Source organism: Lipotes vexillifer, unplaced genomic scaffold (genome assembly GCF_000442215.2).
Source record: "Lipotes vexillifer unplaced genomic scaffold, Lipotes_vexillifer_v1.1 scaffold102, whole genome shotgun sequence".
NCBI classification, from domain to species: domain Eukaryota; kingdom Metazoa; phylum Chordata; class Mammalia; order Artiodactyla; family Lipotidae; genus Lipotes; species Lipotes vexillifer.
Genome location: NW_006786541.1, coordinates 5,939,260 through 5,966,251, shown reverse-complemented (window position 1 = coordinate 5,966,251; position 26,992 = coordinate 5,939,260). Strand labels below are relative to the sequence as shown.

General features: G+C 39.1%; 1 protein-coding gene across 2 annotated transcripts in view; it reads left to right on the top strand.

The window, feature by feature from the left end:
* The first annotated feature begins 17,111 nt into the window (after positions 1-17,111).
* Positions 17,112-26,992, top strand: part of TCF12 (transcription factor 12) — a 366,571-nt gene continuing 356,690 nt past the window's right edge. The window contains exons 1-2 of one of the 2 annotated variants that reach the window (XM_007458915.1): positions 17,112-17,192; positions 18,114-18,186. In XM_007458915.1, the coding sequence (XP_007458977.1) occupies positions 17,118-17,192; positions 18,114-18,186 (148 nt within the window). In that variant the 5' untranslated portion in view covers positions 17,112-17,117. The remainder of the gene's footprint in view (positions 17,193-18,113; positions 18,187-26,992) is intronic. The other variant, XM_007458914.1, reaches the window with a different exon arrangement.

The following is a 26,992-nucleotide window of genomic DNA, read 5'->3' as shown; positions in this document are numbered from 1 at the left end:
AAATGTGGCCCATCAAAGGACTGGGCAATAAACACTTGTCCTCTTTTTCTCCCACTCTTTAAACTTCTTTTGGTACCTCCTATAGGCCAAACCCAGCCAGAAGCTAGAGGACTTGGATAGTAGTCTGTAGAGGTCAGCCTCCAGGGTAGAGCAAGGCAAATAGGATGAAAAACGGGAAAATGGATCTGGAGGAGCAAATGGAAAATAACCAGGACATCCCTGTTATATTCTTTGGAGCAACCCTGAATAAAAACAATTCTATGTGTGTTAAACATACAGCCTGCGTTTACCAGGAAAATATAATTTTACTCTTTCCAATAAACTTGTTAAATATATAATTAATGTGGTTTCATTTTTATAGCACTTTAAGACTTTAACATTCATGAATTCATAAATCATAAAAAGTCTTTTGTTAGCCTATGTACTTAAAAAGTTATCATCATTGTATTGATATGGAACTCCTCAAGAATATTGTACCTGGCAATCCATCAGAAAGCCCTGGCACAGCACTTGTCAAATAGTGACAAATTTGATCAATGTTTGGTGATTTGAAGAATGATTAAATGAATAAAGCATTTGAAGCTAGACTTTAAGTGGGAAACTAGATGAGTTTGCTTTGTTAGAGGTTGACGCTAACTATACAACATCTACCAGTCCTTCTCTTAAAGTCTGACATTGGCATCTTAGCTCTTGATCAAGGTGTTATCTCATAGGAAATAGAAATGTGATAAATTTTCTCTGTCAGTCTTTAGAAGCAAGAAGTTCTATAATTAGCTGTCATGATAATAAACTCACTTTAAAGTCCATTTCAGTTAAGGGACTATTATTTTTTTAATCTAAAACTGGGTTTCTTCATGGAATTGTCATTCAAATGTAAGAAAAATAAATATACTTGCTTCAATATATAAGCTGGCATTATAAAGTGTCAGTCCAAACTATTTCTCTAAAAGATTTTAGTGAAGCCAAAAAAACAAACTTTTGTTCTTTGGCAATCCTGTGTATATAGAGCTTAAAACAGTTTACAAAATGCTTTCACATTTTGAATGAATTGAAATAGCTCAATTCATTTACTCATATAATAGTATTGAGTACTTACTATATGCCACACGTAATCCCTGCCCTCACTGAACTGGCAGTCTTGAGCAGTGTTTCTCAGACTTAAATGAAAATATGAATCCCCTGAGGATCTTATGAAAATTCAGGCTCTAAATCTGAGATGGGGCCCAACACTGCATTTCTAACCAGCTTCCAGGTGATGCTAATGCTGCTGGTCTAGGGACCACACTTAGAGTAACAAAAGTCTGATGGACTCATTAATCCTTTCAACAATAACAAGTGTTTATCTTATTATCTTTTGTTTGTTTGTTTGTTTGCGGTTCGCGGGCCTCTCACTGTTGTGGTCTCTCCCGTTGCGGAGCACAGGCTCCGGATGCGCAGGCTCAGCGGCCATGGCTCACGGGCCCAGCCACTCCGCGGCATGTGGGATCTTCCTGGACCGGGGCATGAACCCGTGTCCCCTGCATCGGCAGGCAGACTCTCAACCACTGCGCCACCAGGGAAGCCCCTACCTTATTATCTTAAGTAGTTACTATGTATAAAGCACTGTGCTATACATTGTAAACGAACAGTTCAGTTAGACATAGACCTCCTGGAGACTCACTATATAGCTGAAAAAAAACTAGTGTAACGAATAATTGTGGATGTGTGATTCTATTTATATGAAATATCCATTTATCTATTATAAATATCTATTTATCCAAATATCCATATGATATAATGTGAACAAATGTAATAATAAACATGTAGTCTAAATGGAGCTCACAGACTCTAAGTGATTAGCCCTAAGTCACATAACTAGTTAATGAGAGGGTTAGCATATAAACCTAGTCCTATCAAGCTAAGACTGGTCATTGTCAGAAACCTCCTTGCCAGAGGAGACATAGAGATGTATGCCAGGAAATAGACATCCTTCCACCAAGTAGAGATCGCACCTGTCTCAGAATTGTCCTCACCCTGTAAGGCATAGATCATCCTGAGTGGTGACCTTGGTGGCAACCATACACATACTGCCAGTTGATGGGCTGTGCCAGCTAGTGTCTGGTGGATTCTTTGGTTTCATCAGCATTCTTAGTTTCAAGCAACAAAAATCAATTCTGACTGATTCAGTAGCAAAGTGCACAGCTCGCAGAATCATTATGAGGGTTGAAAACCAAGCTCAGAACGGCCCCAAATCATACTGCAGAAACAGCCCAGGAGAAGACTGCTATTACTGATGGTGCTCAGCATGCTGGACTCTGCCGCCTTCCTCCACCACCAGAACTGCCCTGGGAACTTAACTTGGCAACTGCAATGCTGCAAGAGAAAGAACTGACTGCTGTCCTTGCTTCTTTGTGTTACTAGTTCTCTACCCAAGGCCATGCAGGTGCTTCTGATTGGCTGAGGGTGGGCCGTGAACCTGAATCCAGGGTGGAAGGGAGGACAGTAAAGTATTTGACAACTTCTTTCACTTTCTAGATAGTAAGAATTATGATTAACTTTCTTTCAAGCCTCACATATCAGTAAGTTCTCCAAGCTCAGAGAGTTCAGATGCTGGGCTACCAAAAAACAAACAAACAAACAAATATGTTCATTACAGCCTTGCACAAATAGTGGCTTATGGAGTAACAGCATCAACATTAAGCCTTGCACAAATAGTGGCTTATGGAGTAACAGCATCAACATTAAGCAGCATCAACATTAAGTAACAGCATCAACATTAAGGAGCTTGTTAAAAATACAGAATCTCAGGTCCTATTCCAGATGTGCAGAATCGGGATCTGCTTTCTAACAAAGAGCTGAGGTAACTTGTATTAGAAGTGTTGCTTTACATTATACAACATATATTCTTTTTAATTTTCAAGGATCAGTGACTATTAGGTTTTATTAATCCATAGAGTTGCCAGATTTAGTGCAGGATGCCCAATTAAATTTGAATTTTAGACCAAGAACAAATCCATTTTTAGAATAAATATGTTCCATGAAATATTTGGGACATACTTATACTAAAAATTATTACTTGTGTATATGAAATTCAGATTTAATTGGGTATAGTATTTTATCTGGCAATCATACTCATCCCAAAATTCTCTCTCTCCACAATGAATGGAAATGGACAGAAACAGTAATTGTCTACAGGAAAGCATTCATACTGGTTTTTGATTTCTGGCATGGTAGACTGTAAGTACTGAAATCAGAACATGCAAACTCTACACAGTTTCAAGTCTGCTCTGAGTTCTGCTTAAGTATTTAATGCTTGAGGTCCCCTAATAATATGAAGGGTGAATGTTCTGTTAACCCTAAATGAAAACTCTTTTGTTGGATAAGAGTTAATTTTTAAATATACCTATGAACTAACTTATTTAATGAGTTTTGACTAATATCACCTTTATCCCACAGAATCTGACCACATGAACTGAGTAAATAAAGAAAATAAATGATGACAATCACTGTTGGCTTCCCTCTGGACACTGCTACTCTAATTTAATTTTCTTCCTGAAGAAAAGGGTTGTTGGGGCTTCCCTGGTGGCGCAGTGATTGAGAGTCCGCCTGCCGATGCAGGGGACACGGGTTCGTGCCCCGGTCCGGGAAGATCCCACATGCCGCGGAGCGGCTGGGCCCATGAGCCATGGCCGCTGAGCCTGCGCGTCCGGAGCCTGTGCTCCGCAACGGGAGAGGCCACAACAGTGAGAGGCCCGCGTACCGCAAAAAAATAAATAAATTAAAAAAAAAAAAAAAAAAAAGAAAAGGGTTGCAGCCTATGCCCAGGAGTTTTAGAAAAATAGCTTTCAAATATTCTGTTTGGAAAAAATTTCACAATTTGTATGGAAACACTAAAGACACCGAATAGCCAAAGCAATCTTGAGAAAGAAAAATGGAGCTGGAGAAATCAGGCTCCCTGACATCAGACTATACCACAAAGCTACAGCAATCAAGAGAGTATGGTACTGGCACAAAAACAGAAATATAGATCAATGGAACAGGATAGAAAGCCCAGAGATAAACCCATGCACATATGGTCACCTTATCTTTGATAAAGGAGGCACGTATATACAATGGAGAAAAGACAGCCTCTTCAATAAGTGGTGCTGGGAAAACTGGACAGCTACAAGTAAAAGAATGAAATTAGAACACTCCCTAACACCATACACAAAAATAAACTCAAAATGGATTAAAGACCTAAATGTAGGGCCAGACACTATCAAACTCTTAGAGGAAAACAGAGGCAGAACACTCCATGACATAAATCACAGCAAGATCCTTTTTGACCCACTTCTTAGAGAAATGGAAATAAAAACAAAAATAAACAAATGGGACCTAATGAAACTTCAAAGCTTTTGCACAGCAAAGGAAACCATAAACAAGACGAAAAGACAACCTTCAGACTGGGAGAAAATATTTGTAAACGAAGCAACTGACAAAGGATTAATCTCCAAAACAGACAAGCAGCTCATGCTGCTCAATATCAAAAAAACAAACAATCCAATCCAAAAATGGACAGAAGATCTAAATAAACATTTCTCCAAAGAAAATATACAGATCGCCAACAAACACATGAAAGGATGCTCAACATCACTAATCATTAGAGAAATGCAAATCAAAACTACAGTGAGGTATCAGCTCACACCAGTCAGAATGGCCATCATCAAAAAATCTACAAACAGGGCTTCCCTGGTGGCACAGTTGTTGAGAATCCGCCTGCCGATGCAGGGGACACGTGTTCGTTCCACGGTCTGGAAAGATCCCATGTGCTGCGGAGCAGCTAGGCCCGTGAGCCATGGCCACTGAGACTGCACGTCCGGAGCCTGTGCTCCGCAATAGGAGAGGCCACAACAGTGAGAGGCCCGCATACAGCAAAAGAAAGCAAAAAAAACCAGGCATGTACCACAATGTTCATTGCAGCTCCATTTACCATAGCCAGGACATGGAAGCAACCTAAGTGTCCATCAACAGATGAATGGATAAAGAAGATGTGGCACATATATACAATCGAATATAACTCAGCCATAAAAAGAAACGAATTTGAGTTATTTGTAGTGAGGTGGATGGACCTAGAGTCTGTCATACAGAGTGAAGTAAGACAGAAAGGGAAAAACAAATACCGTATGCTAACACATATATATGGAATCGAAAAAAAAAAAAAGGTCATGAAGAACCTAGGGGCAGGATGGGAATAAAGACGCAGACGTACTAGAGAATGGACTTGACACAGGGAGGGGGAAGGGTAAGCTGTGACAAAGTGAGAGAGTACCATGGACATACATACACTACCAAATGTAAATAGATAGCTAGTGGGAAGCAGCCACATAGCACAGGGAGATCAGCTCTGTGCTCTGTGTCCACCTAGAGGGGTGGGTTAGGGAGCATGGGAGGGAGACACAAGAGGGAGGGGATATGGGTATATATGTATAGCTGATTCATATTGTTACACAGCAGAAACAAACACAGCACTGTAAATTCATTATACTCCAATAAAGATGTTAAAAGAAAGAAAAATTCTGTTTGGGAAAAAGGCAGATTGTATGATATCTAAATTGGAATCAGAAGTATCACATTCAAAAATTAAAGAAAACTTTTAGTACTCCAAAATGCATTTATTGCATTTTGCAATTGCAATTGCATTTATTTGGAAGATAGTTTAATTCACTTTAACATTTTAGCCAGTCGAAATATTTCCAGTCAGCCAAGTAGGGAATTTTGGGTGGTTGAGAGACTGCATCTATGTCACCTCTCATATTGTACCTCAGGGTAACCTAATAGTTGATGAGAAGAAATTTCTCTTTACAGAGTATTCCAGCTAATAATCGATGCAGAAATGATAGAATATCATCATATTGTAAACTGTAATGAAATGATGCAACTAGGAAATGATCATCAATAATGGCTAACTTCACAAAAAGAGAGACAAGCAGACATTACTTGCCTCCTATATATAACATCACTATGGAATATTATTGCCAAAAATCAAACTAGAATTTTATCAATCCTATATATACAAATAATAATTTGCAGAATTTACAGGTGATACAGGAACATATTAAATGACACCAGGAGAGTTACAATCAGAAAACCCGGGCTATGGAAAATCCTACAGGACAAGAAACACAGTTTTGCTTTAACAAATCAATTGAAAGAGGAGGGAGAAGCCATGGATTAACAAACTTACATATCAGACAATTCACTGTGTGGATCTTTTTTGGATCCCAGTTTAAACAAATCGCCTATAATAAAAAAAATTTGTGAAACAATTTGGGGAAATTTGATTTGAAATCACTATCTTGAAGAGATATCTGCATTCCCATGTTCATTGCAGCGTTATTCACAGTATCCATCTACATTCAGTTCCATTCTGAATATTTGATATTAAAGCATTTTTATAAACATTGTAGATGTGATAAAGATATTGTCATTATAATTTTTAGAAGCATCCTATCTTTTAGATTTAAGTGCTGAACTGTTTGTGGATGAAATGATTTGATGTTTGCTTCAAATTAATATGGAGGTGAGGATGCTTGAATAATTGTTGAAGCTGGTTGGTAGGTTCAAGGGCATTCATTATACAATTCTTTCTACTTTCGTATGTTTGAAATTTTTCATAAGATAATTAGGATTTAAAATTGTGTTTAGAGTATAATCTCAATTTAAAATTTGTAATTTAAATGCAGAGAATTAGTTCCCACTTGAGCATACGTCCTCCCCTAACCCCCACTTTCTTACCAATTACTCAATCACCTTAATGTTTTAAATAGTTCTCTAAGTTCTATGTGTACCTATCTCTAAATCAGTTCAATTCTATACATGGAGGAAAAAAAAAAAGGCAACACACAGATGACGTTATTGATGGGCCAGTTGCATTCTTATGCTCTGTCCTTCTGGGACCAATACTTTTTGAGATAGTCAGGAATAGAAGACAGATCTGTAGTGACGAGGCCCCTGCTTCTCTGAGAGAAGTTAACAGATCCTTTGGGGATAAGCCTATGATTTTGATCTCATTAGTATTCTGAGCTCCATTCAAGTGTGACTGACAGTCACACAAGTCAATACAGGAGCATTTTGGGAGAGCCAAGATAGAGAGTTTTTTTCTTATAGATTAGTGCTCCTGTTCTTACAGAGTTCATCAGAAAAACAAATCAGAGCACTTCTGATTCAACAAATGAGTGTAATGAAGCTATATTTCTAAGAAAACTGCATTATTGGGCTAGAAGAGAGATAAAATTCTAAATCGCTTGTACAAATAAAAAATGTTACCGAAGGAAATGCAAATATATTCTAGATGATTATTAACTCTTTCATTTTCACTTTCTTTAATCTTAGGTCGACTCATAACTACAGACTAAATGCAAGCTTAGAGATTTAGAAAGCAACGAATATTTATATCTTTGATGGTTTTAATCCATCAAGCATACTTCATAAAAAATAGAGTAAAATCAAGATGGAACACCATCAGACTGTTAGAAATGGAGTAGAAGAGGGTAGCCAAAGACCTGGAAAAGGATGTCAGTCCCATCTAGTATTTTCCTCAGGTGTCATTCCCAATTCCAGAAGAAGTAATAGATGTTTAAAATATTCAGTGGCATCCTTTTATCGTGCTACTGAATATAGTTTGAAAGCTTAAGGTGATATGTTTAAAGATTAGAAACAATAAAGAAAAATCCTGCAGGCTTATAATGCAAATGAAACAGGGAAAATTGTAGTAAGATATTTTGGATTTAGAGAAGAATGTGCCAATCACCAAAACTTAATGTGTAATTGCATAAAAATGCTGTTGCAGTGAAATTAGAAATTCAACAGATGGTCTCAAAATAAAATATTTCTGCAGTATATGAGAACAATTGTTCCCTAACTCCTCTCAAATGCAAGTGTGGATAATTATGTGCAATCTAAATAATCCAATCCAAGTCAATTCATTTTATCAAATCACCCAGGGGAATGAACTCAAGAAAAGGCAACTTTCACTGAAAATACAATTTCTCACTTAATTGATTAGACAATTACTGAGGGATTATTGGGGTTAGAGAGAAGATACAGTTATTGATAAGAAAGAGAAAATACATCCTTTACCCCTGAAGAGCTCCTAGTTGAGAGAAACTGAGAACACGCACCTAAGAACTTGAGAATATTGACCATGTATTCTCCTGATTGTTCATAAATGTTAAAATAAGCAATAAATTCAGTATAATAGACTAAATTTGTGAAAGATACCAATGACTTATAAGAAAAGATTTATAAGATCTGACATGTGGTGAGAGCTGAACTTGGTGTCACCTAGCTTCTTTTTCTGGACTTTTCACCTGAAATAACTTTTGCTTTTAGCAAGCATCTTAAAATGGTTAATTTATAGGCATTTTATTCCTTTCAGCATTGCTCTACCTTGTTCAGTACATTTCTCTAATGGTCTTTATCTATTCAAGGTAACTATACTTTAGCAGCCCACTTCGTGTTCAGCTTTATTATTCTGAGGCATTATGGGCCCCACAGGGACACCATTCTAAGGCACTGTTTCTCAAACTTTAGTGTGCATCAGAATCACAGGAAGGACTTGTTAAAAAATAGCTTGCTAGCCCCACCCTCAGAGTTTCTGAGATGGAGCTACACTCACAGAGTAGGTCTAGGATGCAGCCCAAGAATTTGCATTTCTAATTGGTTGCCAAGTGATATTTATACTACTGGTCCAGGGACCACACTTTGAGAACCACTTTCCTAAGTGATATCTATCTGCTTCTTCTCAGAAGTAAGAGAGGTGAAGTCACAAGAGGAGTTGAGGAAGCCAAAAAAGAGGTTTTTTTACTCCCATGAAAATCTCAGGCCTGGCTCTGTCTGTTTCTCCTCTTTCTGGAGGGTTCTGGTATTGAGTGTCTTTTTAAGGTAGACACATGTGCTCATAATGGTATGATGGAAGTCAGGTTATATATTCAGGGAGATGTGCAGGTCACACTCACAGATTAAGGATTAATTATTTCCAAAATAGATAACAAGATAAAAAGTAGGAACTGAGATGGATCTAGAGATTGTCTTACTGAGTGAAGTAAGTCAGACAGAGAAGGACAAATATATGATATCACTTATAGGTAGAATCCTAAAAAAATGGTACAAATGAAGCTATTTACAAAACAGAAATAGAGTCATAGATGTAGAAAACAAACTTATGGTTACTAAGGGGGAAAAGGGGGGAATAAATTGGGAGACTGGGATTGACATATACACACTACTGTATATAAAATAGATAACTAATAAGAACCTACTGTATAGCATAGGGAACTCTACTCAATTCTCTGTAATGACCTATATGGGAATAGAATCTTAAAAAGAGTGGATATATGTATATATATAACTGATTCACTTTGCTGTACAGCAGAAACTAATACAACATGGTAAATCAACTATACTTCAATAAAAATTAATTAAAAAAAAAACAGGAACAGAGAATCCATACCATATTAAAGCACATGTAATTAGTGCCTTCTCACTCCAACAAAGGAAAACTTCTACACACTAAAAACCCAAGTACTAGAGGGCTGGTAAATGATCAGAATAGGGACGGATGGCACTTCTTAAAATAATTGTTAGGAGTGTTATCAACTCCAGACATCAGGTTGCCTTTCCAGGTGATAAAGAATGTGCTTATTGCTGAGAGTAACAAGATTCTCATAAAATGTCAACCTTTAAACTCCTGATTATCCTCATTTTCTTTCATCTCCCACTTTTTTTTGTTGATAATTGAACACAAGTTCTTTAATACAGTGAATTGGGACTTCTCTCGTGGTGCAGTGGTTAGGAATCCGCCTACCAATTCAGGGGACACCGGTTCCAGCCCTGGTCCAGGAAGATCCCATGTGCTGTGGAGCAATAAGCCCATGCGCCACAACTACTAAGCCTGCGCTCTAGAGCCTGCGAGCTGCAACTACTGAGCCTGCATGCCACAACTACTGAAGCCTGCGAGCCTACAGCCCCTGCTCCGCAACAAGAGAAGCCACCACAATGAGAAGCCCACGCACCGCAACGAAGAGTAGCCCCCACTCGCTGCAACTAGAGAAAGCCCGTGTGCAGCAATGAACACCCAACGCAGCCAAAAATAAATAAATTTAAAAAAAAAAGAGCTCTGCATATCAATAAAGAAAAGACTAACAATCAAATGACAAAATGGCAGCTCCAACCGTAGCTTGTTTCCTTGAGCAGGTGCCTAGGTCACAAGTCTGTGTCCTGGCTGCAAAGGGTCTTCAGAATTTTGGGCTCTAACTTACATGTTAGGAAGGCAGGAGTTATATCACGGGAACGTTCTTTAATACAGAAAGTCTGTTTAAAAGATGGTGGACGTTCATGACTATGACAAATATCTACTACCATTCTTTTGCACGTTCTATTATAAGGGTGGTCACCACCTGGTCAAGGAAATTATGGATGCAAATTTAATTTCCATTTTCAAAAGCCCAGCTACTTACTTACTTAAACATTCAGTTGCTATTTTCAAGACTAAAGTGTCTTCTGTCATTCATTTTTTCTTTCAGTTTTTCATAAGCCCCCAAAATATTTACTATGCACATACTATCTACTTGGCACTGTCTTCTAGGTGCTTGGAATACACTAATGAACCATACAGAAAAAAATTTCTGCCCCATGGAGCTTACATTCTAGTGAGATGTCTTCAGTCATTGTTGGTACTCCACATCAGTTTTCAAACTTTTATTCCAAACAAGGACAGGTTAAACGGTTGGAGCAAAATAAGTAGTCCAGTGTTTGTCAGCTTTTCTAAGACAGTTCTATTACTTGGTTTAGTTCTTAGGCACCTGCCCCTTCAAATACATAGCAAAGATATTTTAAAATCTGGTAAAAATATTTTAAAATTTGATATAGTAAAAAATACTGGGAATTCCCTGGCGGTCCAGTAGTTAGGACTCTGAGCTTCCATTGTAGGGGGCCTGGGTCTGATCCCTGGTCAGAGAACTAGAAAACTGCAAGCTGTGTGGCGCAGCCAAAACAAACAAACAAAAAACCAAAAAGGTGTTTGTTGTTTGGATGCTTACATCATTGCAGTGAATAACTGAGATCAGACTACCAGAAATATGTATATTAAATTTGACTATTCAAAAGAGAATATAGGGGCTTCCCTGGTGGCGCAGTGGTTGAGAGTCCACCTGCCGATGCAGGGGACACGGATTCGTGTCCCGGTCCGGGAAGATCCCACATGCCGCAGAGCGGCTGGGCCCATGAGCCGTGGCCGCTGAACCTGCGCTTCCGGAGCCTGTGCTCTGCAACGGGAGAGGCCACAACAGTGAGAGGCCCACGTACCCCCCCCAAAAAAAAAACCCCAAAAAACAAAAGAGAATATAATAATTAGAGGATTCTTTGCTTGCCAAAAGTTAATAATATTTTGAAAATTCTTTAGAGATGCTGAGAAAAGAGAGCAAAGACTGTACGTGTATTATTTGCAGGTGAGGCCACTGTGTGTTCTATCTGGGACCCAGTTGGGTGTACCTCTATCCCTAAGTCACATTGACTTAGTCACACTGAGTAAGTCATATTAACCAGAGAAAAGTAATATTTGCTTTAAAAATGATATGACATATAGAGTTATTTTTAAAAATACTTCCAAACCATTATTTCATTTAGCAATTTTCTTTCTTCAGAATGTTTGAAGGCCTTGCTCCATTGCCCGCTAGCTTCTAGTGTTGTTGAACAATGGATGACATTTTGATTCTTAATTCTTTGTGTTTGTCCTGTTTTGTGCTCTCTTTGAAAGCTTGAAGATCTTATCTTCGTCTGAGTTATGCTCAAATCTCCTGATCACATGCTTTGTTATAGATCTATTTTTATCTGTTTTGGTGGGCACTTCATGAACCCATTTAATTTGGTAACTCATTTACTTCAATTCTGGGAATTTTTCTTAGATTATTTCATTGATGACTTTCATCATTTTTCCCCCTTCTCTCTCTTTTCGGAGCCATTATTATTTGGATTTTGTACTTCCTGAACTGGTCCTCTCTGCTTTCTAATAGATTTCCTTAACTTCCTCTTCCAAAGCATTTATCAATTTTCTCCCCATTTATACTCTCCTGTTTTCAATTCTAAATGCTCTAAATGTCTCACATGATAGTGGCTTCTCTCAAATGTCTGATAACCAATCCTTGGTTGTCTGCTCATATTTAAGAACAGGACAATAAAATGCTGATTGGAAACTCTGAGTGACTGGGTGGGGGGTTTGTCAGCTATAAACGTCTCTAAAGAATTGTTTGGGTTAATAGGTGGGGAACCTCCCATGTTAATATCTTCAGATCTTTTCTCTTGGGTTGATCAGATTCCACATAGAAGGATCTTCTAATCTCCTCCTTGGAAGTTGAAAGGCTGGCTGCTGGAATCTGGGAGCCAAGTTGGTAAAGATATCTGGGAGCCTCAGCAACCAATATACAAATGTTCACTTAATTCCCCTACCCTCTAGAGATCTCCTGCTTTACCTTCTGCAGAGAAGTTTGCAGTAAAGCCATTTAATGGCTTAAATAATAAATGACACTAGCAAGGAGAATACTCTTTTTACCTATGAACAGAGAGGAAAGGCAAAATTCATACCAGGAAATCCCCTAAAGGTGAGGGATTCTTGCTGGCTGATCAAAGAGAATGAGGAGGGGATCATTGGTGACTAGCAGAATCTGGCTTATGATAAAAGTGGAAAATCTTGGCTTTTAATTCATCTTTGATGTGAGTGCCATGAACTGAAGGTAATACTTCTTATTAAACTAATTGTTACATAAAATTGTTCCCTTTAGTCCCAAGGGGACAGCTGTGGAAAAGAAAGCACAGACTCCTAGCTGCTCTCCTACAGAGCAGGGAGCTAGAAGGGAGTCTATTAGCCATTAACCTTGGTTCTAAGGGGAAAAACGTTAGGAAGCCAGTCACTTCATCTAGATAGCAACTTGCCCCTTGACTTGATTGGCTCTATTCTCTCTCCTCCTCCTTTTCCTTCTCTGAGCTTTCTAGAATTCTTGCCTTCTGAATGAGAGGTCAAGTTCAAGTCATTCTCCCAAGGGAGCAAACAGCATTGTTTTGGCTGCTTTTTCTTTTGACTGTAAAGGTTTCCTTGGGCATTTCAGGTCTCCCTGATTTTTTTTGTGTGTGTGTTTTTGAGTATAGAGTGGCAGGGTGGGTTTGATATTTTCTGTTCCTAAACAGCATTTAGCACCATGCCTTGCATGTAAGAAGCGTTCATTAAATATATTTCAATATTGATTTATTGATATTAACTTATACTATAGCAACAGTACTATTAATTATCACTGAATTTGTGTTACTGTTTCTCTCTGAGCTTTTTAATAAAGCTTTCTGGCTTTATCTGGCAAGGTCAGCAAAAGCCCAGAAATTACTTACAAATGACACAACTCCAGTTTTTATATTCTATTTGTCTTCCACATATGTCCAGAGTATTATAGAAAATCCATTGGTGGGGAAGATATTCCCCTATTAAAAATGATACATGAAAAGACTGTATTACAGGATAAGAAATATATTCATGTTTAATGTCAAATGACTGATAGATTTAATTCCAGCCTACCTTTTTTGAGTGTGTACTATACACCTGGCACTATGCTAGGGGCACAGTACAGGCAGATGCATAGCAGTCCCATCCCTCAAGGAGTGTTTAATCTAATGAGGAAAATAAAGTATGTAACAATATGGGCCATAATAGAAATGAAAAACTTCAGTCAGTCCCTCAAAGGAGTGAGGGAGCCCCCATGACCGAGGGTTTGGGCAGACAGTAATTTCTTCCTCTAAATTAGTTGTATGAGAAGGATGAGAAGAAACTGGCTCTCCTTTTGTCTTGAGATGGGATTATATGCCTTCTCCTTTCCCCAAGATTTCTCTTTAGTTTTACCACTGAGAATCTTTCTACTGGTATGGGGCCTTAAAAGTTCTACTCAGACTTTTCATCTTGATGTTTAGGTCTTTGCTACAAAAAATAGCCATTGGGCCTATATCGCTTAGAACACATTAGATTACAAACAGCAGAATACTCTAATCCTGTTGGTTCCATCAATGACGGTAGTCCTGGGTTCAGAAGCTGTGATCAGTGACTCAAAAACATTACCAAAGCATACCTTTTTCTGCCTATGCTTTCTCCATGTCTGCTTTATTTTCACCTGGCCGGACCTGGTGGTTGGAAGATGGCTGCCCAAAGTCTAGAGCTTCCTTGATTTTTTTTTTTTTTCTCCTGTAAAATATGATTGTGATATTCCTTCACATTTTTTCATTGTTTTTATGCTCCTGGATTTCTTGAGTACGTGCAGAAAGAGGAAGTTACCTCTGAAGCTCTCGGAATATGAAAAAAAAATAAACAAAAACTTTCCCTAAAGCCCCCAGCATTGGCCCAAATTGTCATGCACATTGCCAACCAGTAACTGTAGCATGGAATGGGACTGTGCTGCTTCATTTAGGTTGGAATTTTGCTCATTTGCTTGGAATGGAACCTCATTCTCCAGTAGGCAGCCAGGCCAGGGATGTGATGCTAAGAAAGGGGCTAGGTGTTTACCTAGATAAGGGGTAGTAGATACAGGGAAGGTTACCACAGGATCTGGCCAGGTGCAGGGTGTAGCTGTTGAGAACGTAATGGAAACCCTTACCCCCAAGCTACAATTGCCTTCTTCCGCTGGGCAGCTCTGTTTGTAATAAAGTACAGTTATTGCATATTTGCAGCTAAGTCTATCTCCTTGTTTCCATGCAAATCTGGGCTCCAATGGCTCCTTCTTGCCAGGATGTTGCCCTCAAGGCGTTGGCTGCATTTTTCAATTCGTTACTTTGTATATGTCATCTTTCCTCACAGTGTTTCTTCCGCCTGGGGCTTACTGGTCTTTACTGCATTCACTGACGCAAAAGAATCAAAACATTGGCTGCTATTGGAGAAAACCTTACTTTGACGTCTGAATAGAATGAAACTGAGGTTTAGTTATTTTGTCCTCTTCTTACTCCGTTTGGGGTTCCTCAGGCTAAGTTCAGTACTTGCGCCAAGACTGCGACTTTGTGACAGAACCTCTCTGGGCTGTCTCTGTAAAATGAAAGGACTGGCTTGATACATTTACAAGAACTCGTCCTGTTGTGCGATTCGGTGGCCTCTTTTGGGATTCGGATGGGAAGACAGGATTGTAGTCCTGGACGCTTCAGTGAGTGGAGTGTTTGGGAACCTGAAGCCCACGTTGCTTTGTGTGGTTTGAGGAAGGTTTTGCCTCTTCTGCATTCCGCTCAGCAACGAATTTGACCAACCGTACCTACTCCAAACGCCGACCGAGGTGGCCGGTCTCCTTCCCCACACACGCATCTTCCAAGCCGAGCCCTACGCAGCCTCCCAGGGCCGGAGCCTTCGGGCCAGGCCGAGTGTGGCATCCAGCGTCCAGCGCGGCTTGCTCGGGAACGGAAGCCTTTCAGGGCTCTGCGGCCTCGGGCTGGGTGGCCTGGTCAGCGGATCCAGATGCGCCCGCTGAAGCGTCTCCGCCGCTCCGCTTCGGGGCGGGAAGCCGGAGCAGGACGAGCCCGGGGAGATGCCACGGTGCCCGCCTACCCTCTCCCCGGGGCCCGACCAGGCGTCCTCCCAGGCGGCCTGGCCCTGCCTCGCTAGGTGTCTGCGCGTGCCTCCCGCCCGTCCCCAGCGGCTCCAACTCCGGCCCGCCTCACCCCACCGCGGGCTTTGTCCGCCAGCGGCGCGCCGGCCCCTCCCCGTTCCCGCAGGCTCCTCCCCGCCCCCTCGGCTGGCCCCACTTCCTCGGCGCAGGCGGCAGGAGCGGGCGGAGGACGAAGGGGTTAATCCGGGGCTCTTCCCGGCGCGGAGGGATCCAGAGCCGAGCCGAGCGCGGTGCTGAGGCCGCCTCAGCGAAAAAAATGTCCGCCTGAGGAGACCCACAAGTTCTATCTGGGGGGACCGCCAGCCCGCCCCGGGAGGAAGGGGCGGCCAGGCCTGAGAGCCGCCTCCCCCGCCCGGATCCGAAAGCTCGCGCGGGGGAAAGTGAGCCGAACCGCCGGGCCGTGCAAGGGGAAGTCCGAGCCCGCTCTCCCGGCCAAAGTGAACTTTAATCGGGGTGGTTGGATGCGGAGACGGGGCGGCAGGTAATTGCGGGCCGGCAAGCGGGAGGGGACGCCGTGTTGGGGCTGGGGGCTGCGGAGCGCCGCCGCGTCCCTGCCGGAGCGGAGGCGCCCCCGGCCCGCGCCCCAACTCCGCGCCCCTTTGTACAGAGGCGAACTCGGGGTCCCCTCCAAGTTGGGGAGCGGAGTGGGGGCGGAGGTGAAGAGTCGCTGGCGGCCAGGCCCGCGGGCGGCGCGCTCGGCCTGCGCGCCCCGCTCAGCGCTCGGCTGGGGTTCCGGGGCGCGCGGGGGAGCGGATTCTTCGGCTGCTGAGCCAGGCTCATTGTTAGGCAGGTCCGGGGCCGGCCGGCCGCGGGCAGGGCAGCAAAAGTGGGAGGAGGCCGAGCCGGGGGAGGAGGACGCCGGGCAAGAGCGGGGCTAGTTGTCGGTGTTTCTGTTTTCTTTTTAAAAACGCCCCTCGGACGCGCGCGGGGGAGGGTGTGCTTTCCGACCCCCGGGGCCCGCGGGGGACATCCGGGCGGCGGCGGCGGCCGCAGACGCGGGCCTGCGAGCGGCGCGTTCCCTGCAACTTGTCAGTTCTATTGTTGCCGAGCCAGAGAGTCACTTCGCTACTCCTCTCGCCGCCGCTCCGCTCGCTGGATGCCCAATCGCCCCTCATCCCCGCCCCTCGAGACCCCCTCCCCGGCCGGGCCCCGCGCGTCCGGCACCCCGCGGCTGCGCGGGGTAGGGGGCGCCGGGGAGGGGGCAGGGACGGGCTCGGAAACTTGCGGGAGAGGCGGCGAGTTGCGGGAGGCGCCGCGTAGCTCCCTGGCCGGGCCGAGAAACGCGTGGATTCACGGACCCGGCGCCGGGCTCTCCTGCCCCCTGCCCGCACGGCGGTGGGGAACGAGTAGGATATTGGAAGGCAGCCCGGCGTTTTTACTCTTCTTCTACGCCCCTCTCCATTCCCGTATACACTTTGGGCCTCGGTGGTCTCTCGCTGAGCCTCTTTCCTCTGTCTTAGGACCTGCTAGAAGTGGCCGAAGATGAATCCCCAGCAGCAGCGCATGGCTGCTATAGGGACCGACAAGGAGCTGAGCGACCTGCTGGACTTCAGTGCGGTATGAGAGCTTTCTGCGGCATCTTGGGGTTCCGCTGAGGTTTACAGAAAAAGAAAGAAAGGGGAGAGAGCGACGTGGAGACTAAGCAGCGTGAACTCCATCTGCTTTGAGCAGTAGTTCTCAGGGCTGGAGTCCAGCTCCCCCAAGTTGGACACCTGAACTTTGATGTAATGTCTAGACTTGCAGATTTAAAACTTTAATGCCAGAGGGGTCATTTGATTTAGCCAGTTAAAAGGAGAACAGCGTAATCTTGAGCTTTGGTTGAGTCATCCTCTGACCCTGATGATTATTAGGGATTTTGAACTTCATATGAAAAAAAATTGTTTTTTCTTCAAGACACCTAACCATTTCCCTTTTCAAGATGTATAGTTTATGGTACCTGAAAGATGTCAGTTACAGGAAAGCTAGTGAAGGGCTAGGATTCCCAGTCTTTTGGCTTGAACCATTTTAATATAAATATATATGTACTTATATATGTGTATATTGTGTGAATATATGCATATACAAGAAGTACATATGTGTATGTACATTTAAAATTTTCTTAACATGGGAAATAATTGAGTGACTTAAAAATATCAGCTGGCCCCACTGCCCTTGTTTCTAATGCGTTGAATTCCTTTATTAACTGCTGGTACAAAGTGAAGATCATTGACAGAAACTTCCACTTAAACTTAATAATCTTAGAATCTCTCATGTAACTGACTGGGTTTTCAGAACAGAAGATAGCCAGTATTTCCAAATAGTGTGAGGAAATAATATCACTAAATGTATTTGCTTTTCTGGGTATAAATGTATATATCCAATTTTATTTTAACTTCCCTCTGAAATACAGCAACTAATTGATGGCTCTTGGTGGACTTTTGTTTGCAAGGAATCTAGAAGAATTTCACAACTAACAGATGCGTTTGGATTATTTTGCAGATGTTTTCCCCACCTGTTAATAGTGGGAAAACCAGACCAACGACACTGGGAAGCAGTCAGTTCAGCGGATCAGGTAAGATCATGTCTAAAATCAGAAACTCATATTTTGGTGGTGTGATGTCTAGTTAAAACTATAAACAAAAACAAACAAGCCCCAAATGTGGGCTGTTCCTTTAAGGATCCATTGACATTTCTTCAAGAATTTCAATATGAATTTAAAAAGTTGTTCTCTTTTCTCTGAATTTTTAAATTGAAAATTATCTTGTTTGAGTGCAAGGGATTATAGCATGCCTCTGTATTTAGAAAAGTACCAGAAGAAAATGCTCTTTGGTCCATGTGTAGTATTTTTTTTTAATTGTTTATTTAAATATTTGTATTTTAAAAATTTTCTAAATTTTAGCCCATTAATGTTATTAAACTTTTGGATTCTAAAGAATTGGTAAAATAATGTTATTTAAAATATGTATATGAAAAGTAGAATTGAGTCAAGCAGTAATTAGTAACACTTATTTTGAAAGATGGCTATTCCTTTTGGAAGTCTTCAGGAAATTAACAATTTTGTGCACAGTTATTTGAAATGTTACAAATAAATGAATAGAAAGTTAGATGTACTTTCAAATAACACAGATGATTGAATTCTATCCTATGTTCATGTTACATTAGGATGTTTAGAGTAAGTTAAATTAGATTCCTAGTTCTACACTAGTGCTTTCGTCCTTAAATTTACTTTCTGTATATTTATAACTACTCTACTCCATTATTAACATTTATCCCATATTTCTTAAGTGTGCATTTTTGGTTTTTCTTAGTTATACTCATGATTTTAAAAAAATAAATGTTCCAGAAGCAAGGTCCATTCTAGTGTACAAAAGCTAGCATTTTCTGTTTAACTTAGATTTATTCCTTAGTGCTGGAAGAGGTAAAAAAAAAACAAAAACAAAAGCCAAGACAGCAGCATAAGAAAACCAGCTGTCAAATCTCTAGGCTGAAACTCAGTAATTCCTCTTTGACTGGTGCTTTTTTATTTCCCCTAGTAAAATGATAGTTGACTTCTTAAGGTACTGTGGGAGCAAAACATCAGAAAAGAAGGTTAATTTCATAACCAATTTAACCCTTTATACCACTTCACGTTAAAACAAGTTTCTATTTAAAAATCATACACTACCTTAATTTACTAAAATTCATTTTTAATGATGAAATTACAACTTAAGGAGAAAGTATAGCATGTTGTTTAACATCTCAAATAAAAACATTTTGAATTTTAAATATCCTAAAGACTAATATTATTCTTAATCAAAAGGATATCATAAAATGTCAGCCAAACCCCAGCTCTTCTCCCACCTCTATCCATTTATTGGTAGTGGTTTGAAAATCATCGCTTTTTTGGGTTGAGGAGAGAAAATTATTAGTTAATATAGAAGAAGGCTATATTCTCTTTCTTTACTACTGTTTTGAGTACATGTCAATTTTTGCAACTGATACATTCTTGGGAACTTTCAAATTTTCTTTGTCTAATACATAGTAGATGCTTAGTATATTTCATTAAATGAATAGTGATATTGCTGTTTCAGACTGTTAGCTCTGACTTGAATTGTAGAAAATATATTTAACTGACATTCATTGATATCAAGGACATGAACTTCAGAAACTGGCTATTAGAAATACTTTCTGTTTTTAGAATAAGGGCAAATATATATTTTTTACTTTTTAAAATTAAGGTATGATTTATGTAGTCTAAAATTTAAAAAAAAGTTCAGTGAACTCTAGCATGACATTGGAACAGTTGTGGGTCCTTCTCTCTGTAGCATGCATTATACAAAGAAAAAAATTATTTTTCTGCATTGTAGAAGTGTTCATAATGTTTGATTCTTTAGAGCAGGAAATTTTTAGCTTTAAAACTGTTAGGTTTTTTTATCTGTTGAAAATTTGAACTTAAATATTTATCTGTGTGGTTTGTTCTAAATTTCAGGAAAAAATTGTAATTAAAAAAAGCTATGACCTCTAACAATCAGCGAATGGATTTAGATTTGGGGGGAAGGGAAAATAGCAAAGCAGTCATCTTATATGAAAGTATACTGGTAGATATGGTCCTATAGCCATTTCTTATCTTAAAGGAAATGTCTGAAAGAGGTTGGTATGGCAATATTGTTTTATCTGTATATTTTATTGACACTTTAATAATCTTCTGACTTCATGTCAAAGGATATGTAATATGTCCAAATGCCTGATTATTTGCAGTGTATAAGGAGCTAAAGATCTGACTTTCCTTCTGAAGAGGTGACATAAAGATTAGAGTTACCTTGTTTTTGAAGTAACATTTGCAAAATCCCAAGCCTTTTGCCTCATGAAAACTACAGTTGTGTGTATAATTTTCTTTATTGATTGTCCTTTTTGAGGATGACTTAATTTCAGTGTATATGCTATAGTACGTGATGTTATTTTTAAATCTTATTCCTAAAGCGATATATAACTTGTAAGATAGCCGACACTTCATCAAAAGTCTCAATGGAAAAGGCTAATATGTATTTTCTGTTACTTATTTGTCTTGAGGAATTTTTATAGTCATATTTTTTCATCAAGGGTGTTAATTTTCTTTGCATTATGATACAACTGTGAATTTGTCTGTTTGGTATGATAGAAGCTGTGAGGTATTCTTATGGTGACCTTGAGACAGGGGTTTTTCTCTGTAGGAGTTAAAGGTGAGGCACTTTTGTAGGACAGTGTATAGGAGGAAAGCTTGTTGAAAGGATTGACAAACTGGAAATAGTTCTGGTGTTTAAATCCACTGTCCCCTCCAGCTTCAGGGATTGAGTATGGAGAACTAAATTGTGATATTGGGTTTAATTTTTCATAGTTTAAATGTTTACATGATATCTGAAAAATTTCCTTTGTTAGTTTTTGAATCCAAGTAACAAGAGATGTTGGAAGGGAGTGGGATACATTTATTTAGTAAGCCATCTATATATATTGAGTGTGTCTCTTATATTTCTATCTAGAGAGTTATTTTAACAAGCAAGTAAAGCTTTTACTTTTCCTTGTTCAAATCAGACTTTTGTAACACTATAGATTTCTTCTTGCTCAAGATTTTTGGAAAGAATTATAAAAACTATTTTCTAGCTCTTAATTTTTAAAAGGAGTACAGTTTTTCATTTGGGAGGTATTTTCATATGCACATTTGGGATTTTTGAAAATATTGAATTTTCAAAAAATTTTCTGGGAGGCCAGAAAAATGAATTCTCATTAAATTACTCTTCAGTATTTTTTTAAATTAAACTTTTTGTTTTGAGATAATGGTAGATTCATATGCAGTTGTAAGAAACAATATAGAGATCCCACTTTTACTTTAACATGTTTCCTGCAACAGTAACGTCTTGTAAAACTGTGGTACAATATCGCAACTAGGTTATTGACAGTGATATACTCAAGATATAGGAACAGTTCCATCATCACAAGGATTCCTGGTGTTTCCCTATTATAACTGTATCTACTTCTCAAGTAATTTTTTAAAAAAAGGGAATGATTAGTAAACACCTACTCACTCAATTAAAATGGAGTAAGCTTTTCAAATTGCTATAGCATTATTTGAAATATCAAGAAAGAGAACACCAAAATTTTACCAATGTGTTTTTTAACTGAAGTGTAATATAACTAGGAATGGTAATTTTAAATAGAGGGGAAACTAGATTTGGCTTTTTCACTTAAAGTATTGTAAAGTTATGAGTAGGATGTGTTTCATATTGTGTACCTATCAGTGTTGAAGTTTGTTAACTATAGTGTATAGTAATATACACTCAAATTTAGTACTGTTATTTGGGTAACTGAACCATATTAGACATTTACTTCTGGCGAGCTGTAGTGATGAATTAGAGTAACTGCAGAGTCAGCAGGCATATGAGGAAAAATATAATATTTTAGGATAAATATGGTCTACTGTTAAGTGGCTCATTTAATGTAAAAGTTAAGTAGCAAAGGTGTCATTTAGAGAAAATCTGTATATGAAAATACATTCTTGGAAAACAAAAATTAGAGACAAGATTATAACCATGAGTACTGTGTGCTTTTCGGAGTAGTTCCTATAGTGCTCTTTTAAGTAGTCATGGCTTACAATGGATTTGAAAACCAGTTTGATTAGGTCACAGTATTTTAGAGAATTGTTTATTATATACAATGAGCCATACCTTTAATTAATTATTATTTCCATCTGTTTTTGTTAACAATTTAAACATTTAAAATCATTTTCTTGGATAAGAAGATAAAGATGAAGATACTCAACTTTAAATATAAACACAATTGTTTTCACATTTTAGATTTAATGGGCCTATTTATGATAATCTCTTATTAAAGCCAAATAGTCTTTTTTTGTTCTTGAACAGTTGATACTCGCGTCTGGAATGTCACTGCCTGCTTAGTGTTGTCAGAGACTTGGAAAACTCTTGCCACAAGAGAGTAAAATAACACTATTAGAAAAGGTCTCCTGGGGAAAAAAAAGGAGTTTCTGGACAGTGTGTGGGATATCTTTTTAAAAAAAGTATTTAATAGGACTGCTTTTGGGTATTGCTTGAATATGTTTTTTTGGATGGGAATGTTGAAATTACAAATCTAATGCTTTTGTGCTTAGGGAATAAAATGAAAAGAAGACAAACATTTAAATATATTAGTTCAAAAGACTTCCTGCTTTGTCAAATAGTTGAGCCATATTTACCTTAGATTTATCAGTTAACCACATATTTATTTAGTATTTACTTTGTGCTGGTTGCTATTCTACTAGCTTTTGGGAAGGTGGCAAATGGAGAGCGACATACACCAAAAAAAGTGGAGGCATTTCATTATCTAGACAGGAAGATAAAATGTAAAAATGTGAGGTAAACTTCTATAACATAAAAAATGTCAACAACTGCACATTAATATAGGTTAAATTGAGTCCATAAGAGTAAGAATGTGCTGAGGAGTGAGGGAACTGGCTTAAGGAAAACTCAAAAATGTTGAATTTAAAGTTGACTTTTAAAGGAGATATGAAAAATGAATTAGGGAAGAGAAGAACTGTCCTCCCAGTTGTGGAATAGCATGAAGAGACCCGGAAATGGGAGGCTTACTCCAAGGGCCTGTATGTACACAGTTCGGGGAAAGAGAAACTGATTTTTATTGATTATCACTCCTGCACTCCTTGAGTAGCTCATATTTATATACTGTTATCTGGAGCCAGACTGCATGGGTTCAAATCTAATCATTGCCATTTATTAGCTGGTGACCTTGGGTATGTATCTTAACCTCTCTGTGCTTCTATTTCTTAATCTGTAAAATAGGACTAATAATAGTAGCCATCCTCATAGGGTCATTATGAATGTTAACCGAGTTAATACAAGTAAAGCTCTAGGAACAGTGTCTGGCACAGAGTGAACTGTGGTGGAGTGAATTGTTAGTGGTGAGGCAATAGAATAAGGAAAGCATTTACTTATTCAGGAGGCTATTGTGCTAATCTGGGGATGAGCTGGTGAAGATTTGGACTTGGTATTAGTATAGGAAGTAGGTAGGGAAAATAGGAAGTAAGAAGGAAAAATACCAGAAGAAAAGGATTGACAGAATTTGAAGGACTGGATTTCTATAGATAAGAGAAACTACTTTTGCAGTTCTGGCATAATTGGAGGGTAATAGTGCTGGAGAAAAAAAAATATATAAAGATGCTGGTATGTTTTGAGCATTTTAAATTCCACATGACTTGGGACTCTTGGCTAACTTGGGGATTTATGAGAGAAGAGTACTGCAAGATGAGTTAAAAATTTTGGTTAAAAAAACTCTTTTCTGCCTGTAAAATTAATATATAATCATCATTGAAAAGAAAATTGGAGAACAGAAAAAGCAACAAGGGAAAAAAGACACCGGTTATTTTACTATACAGAGAAAATTGTTATATTTGATTTATTTCCTTTTAGTCTTTTTTTCCTGTTCTGTGTTTGCAAAGTTGAGAGCTTACTGATGGTTTCATTTCATGTCTTGCTTTTTTATTTCACTTGATGTTATGAGCATTTTCTCATGTTCTTAAAGGTTCTTCATAAGCTCCATTTAAAATTGTTGTATGGTATTATTACATGGGATGAATATAGCATAACTTATCAAATCAATTATCTTACTGCTTGACGTTTAGAGATTTTGTTTGTTGATTTGCGTTTTGTTATTATAAAAAATATGATAGTGGATACCTTTTTGTACATGCATATATTTTTATCTACACTTCAGTTTCCTTTGGATAGGAGATGTAGATTTGGGTTTTTGTTCCTACAAGTTATAATTAAAACTAAGTGAGTGAATGAATACCCTCAGGGAAATGAACTCAGAGGGAGATAAATGATCAGGTCAAGAATTGATGTTAATGATGGAGTTAGATGTATAGAATTAGTGACTTTGGTTGATTATTTAATGTAAAAATACAAATTTTTATTAGTTTATGGATGGAGTGTTTGATGACATTTGGTGCAGATTTGTATTTGTATGTAATTTGGTTGTTTGTTGACTGGAGGGAATTCCTGTCATTCTTTGACCTGTGCTTATTGAAATGGAGTGGAATCTAGTTGGAGTCTATCGGTGAGAGAGCCCTTGAATTCTTGACTTTTTATAAGAGAGGTAGTATAGTGCAGTGGGAAGAATTGGGTTCAGGAGCCAGATGACTAGATTGGAACAGTGCTTTGCAACTTATTAGCTGGGTGGCCCTAGGCAAGTCATTTAAATGATCTGAGCATACTTTTCTCCTTTATGAAGAGTGGATAATAATGCTTACCTTCAGAATCCTTATGAGGATCAAATAAGATTATCTTTATATATTGCCTGCTACACTGTAGATTCAAAAATTGTAGCTGCCTATGGCACCCTCTTAAGTAATACTAATGTAATATTATTATTAATAGTAATAATTATAACCAGTATTATAGCCAGTGTTTATTGAACTATTATCATATGCTAGGTGCTTTGCTAAGCTATTTATGGGCATTACCTCATTTTACTTTAGATAAAATGTGATGTTTTATGGCGGTGGGGAGGGTGAGGAAATGCCCCCCAAGGGCAACATGTCAGAGTTGCTTTTAGTGCCAAAATCAGGCTGAAGAATAGTTTTGAAAGGTCATTAGGTACCTAATAACCTTACCTTTGTTTTTTGTAGCTCATTTCTTCTTAATACTATTATTTTGTTGACTACATATTGTATAGTGCAGAATGGTAAACAGAAATGTGTACACCTTTTGAAAACCCGCTTTCATGTTTAGGCATTGCCACTTGGATGTAGGGTTTTCTTTATATTGCTCTCTATCTGCTTGAAAATTTTCCTTTCTAGAATGAAGTGTAGTATAAATAAATAAATAAAATAAAAATGATGTGACCTGAGAGGATAGAATAGCTGGGAGACAGGTTGGAGAGAATGAGTCTCTAGGGTAGAGCTTCCCCACTTTTTTCTTAATGGCAGGGAAGGAGCATAAACTCCCCTGGTAGCCTGAAGCAGCACATTGTAAGTGAGCAGAAGAAATCTTATCTTAAAAATCTTCATGTGCATTTTACATTCTACTCCCTAGCACAAACATACTTGTTGTAATAGAAATATGTTTTAATTAGTCATTAAGTAAAACTGAAGTTCTAGGAAGATGCATTGAGTTTAGCTTATGACGTTGCCTTCCTCCTGTTTTCCTTTGTATCTTTGGGGGTAGAGGCCAGGGTGGAGTGGGATGCAGTCCTATACTATCCTTTCTTTAGTGAGAAGACCAGCCTTAGAGTATATTTTCTTTGGCTGTCTTTATCCTGGATCTTTTCTTGCTCCTACAAAAATCTATGAAAATGGAATGTTACATTGGGGGAGGGGGATTGTTTTGGTAGGGAGCAAATTGTTATTCCGTAAGCTGAAGCACAGAGAAATTTGTTGGTAATATATATAACTGTCATTTGAACTTCTGTTTTCTTTTTCTATCCAGATCATCCTGTGATTTTTCCACATACCCCTGACTTGTATGTTTTTACAGGGAGAGCTTTTATTTTTTTGTTCCATGTTTAAAATGTGCTCTCATGTGTTCCAGGTAAAAAATGTGCTCTCATAAAGACCATGGTGAGTCATCCAAGCTACTATAAGCTGATTGGGGACTTACAGATCACATTTAAAGATCACACAGAAATGAAAACAGATTAGCGATTTGTTACTAATTTTTATTGCACTGGACAGTGACTCAGGGATGAAACCTTCAAAATAAAATAAAAAAACAATTTGAGATAAGGCACAGGACAGAAAATACTACCTTTTTTTACAAAAAAAAACACTACTATACCTTATTTTTGGTTATTAAAAATGAAGAAAGCTGGCCCAAGATGTCATTTTCTCAGATCTCTTTTAGGTGTTATGAAAGTGCCTGAATTTGAACTGAGGGAATACTCTGAATTTGAACAATTATTCCAGTTACTCAAAGGAAATCTTTCTGGCATTAGCCTCCCTCAAAAGTTGTTTACTTGTTTTCTTCTGGTGGTTTTGCCAGTGAGCCATTGTGAGGCTTTAAAATGAGCAGGATCAACTCGTGATGACCCTTCCGCCACTTCACTGGTGGTTAATGTAGAGAACACAGGTTGAACGTAATCTGATCACACAACTCTAATCAATGAGCATATGTGCTGCTGCTCTCAGCAAGAGTTGTGAGTTAGTGGTGGGACACCATGGGGATCCCTACTTGGAGGGAATTACAGTTATCCAGCCTCTCTGTTCTGAGGCGTATGTTGTTTTGAGATGGTTGGGAATTAAAAAAAAGGGTTTACTATGCTACTGGAGAGGAAAAAATGCTAGGCTCACTTTGAACTTATGGCAGGAGCATGATTTGGCCACAAGTTAGTTTAGAGAATCTGAGTTTATATGGGCATTC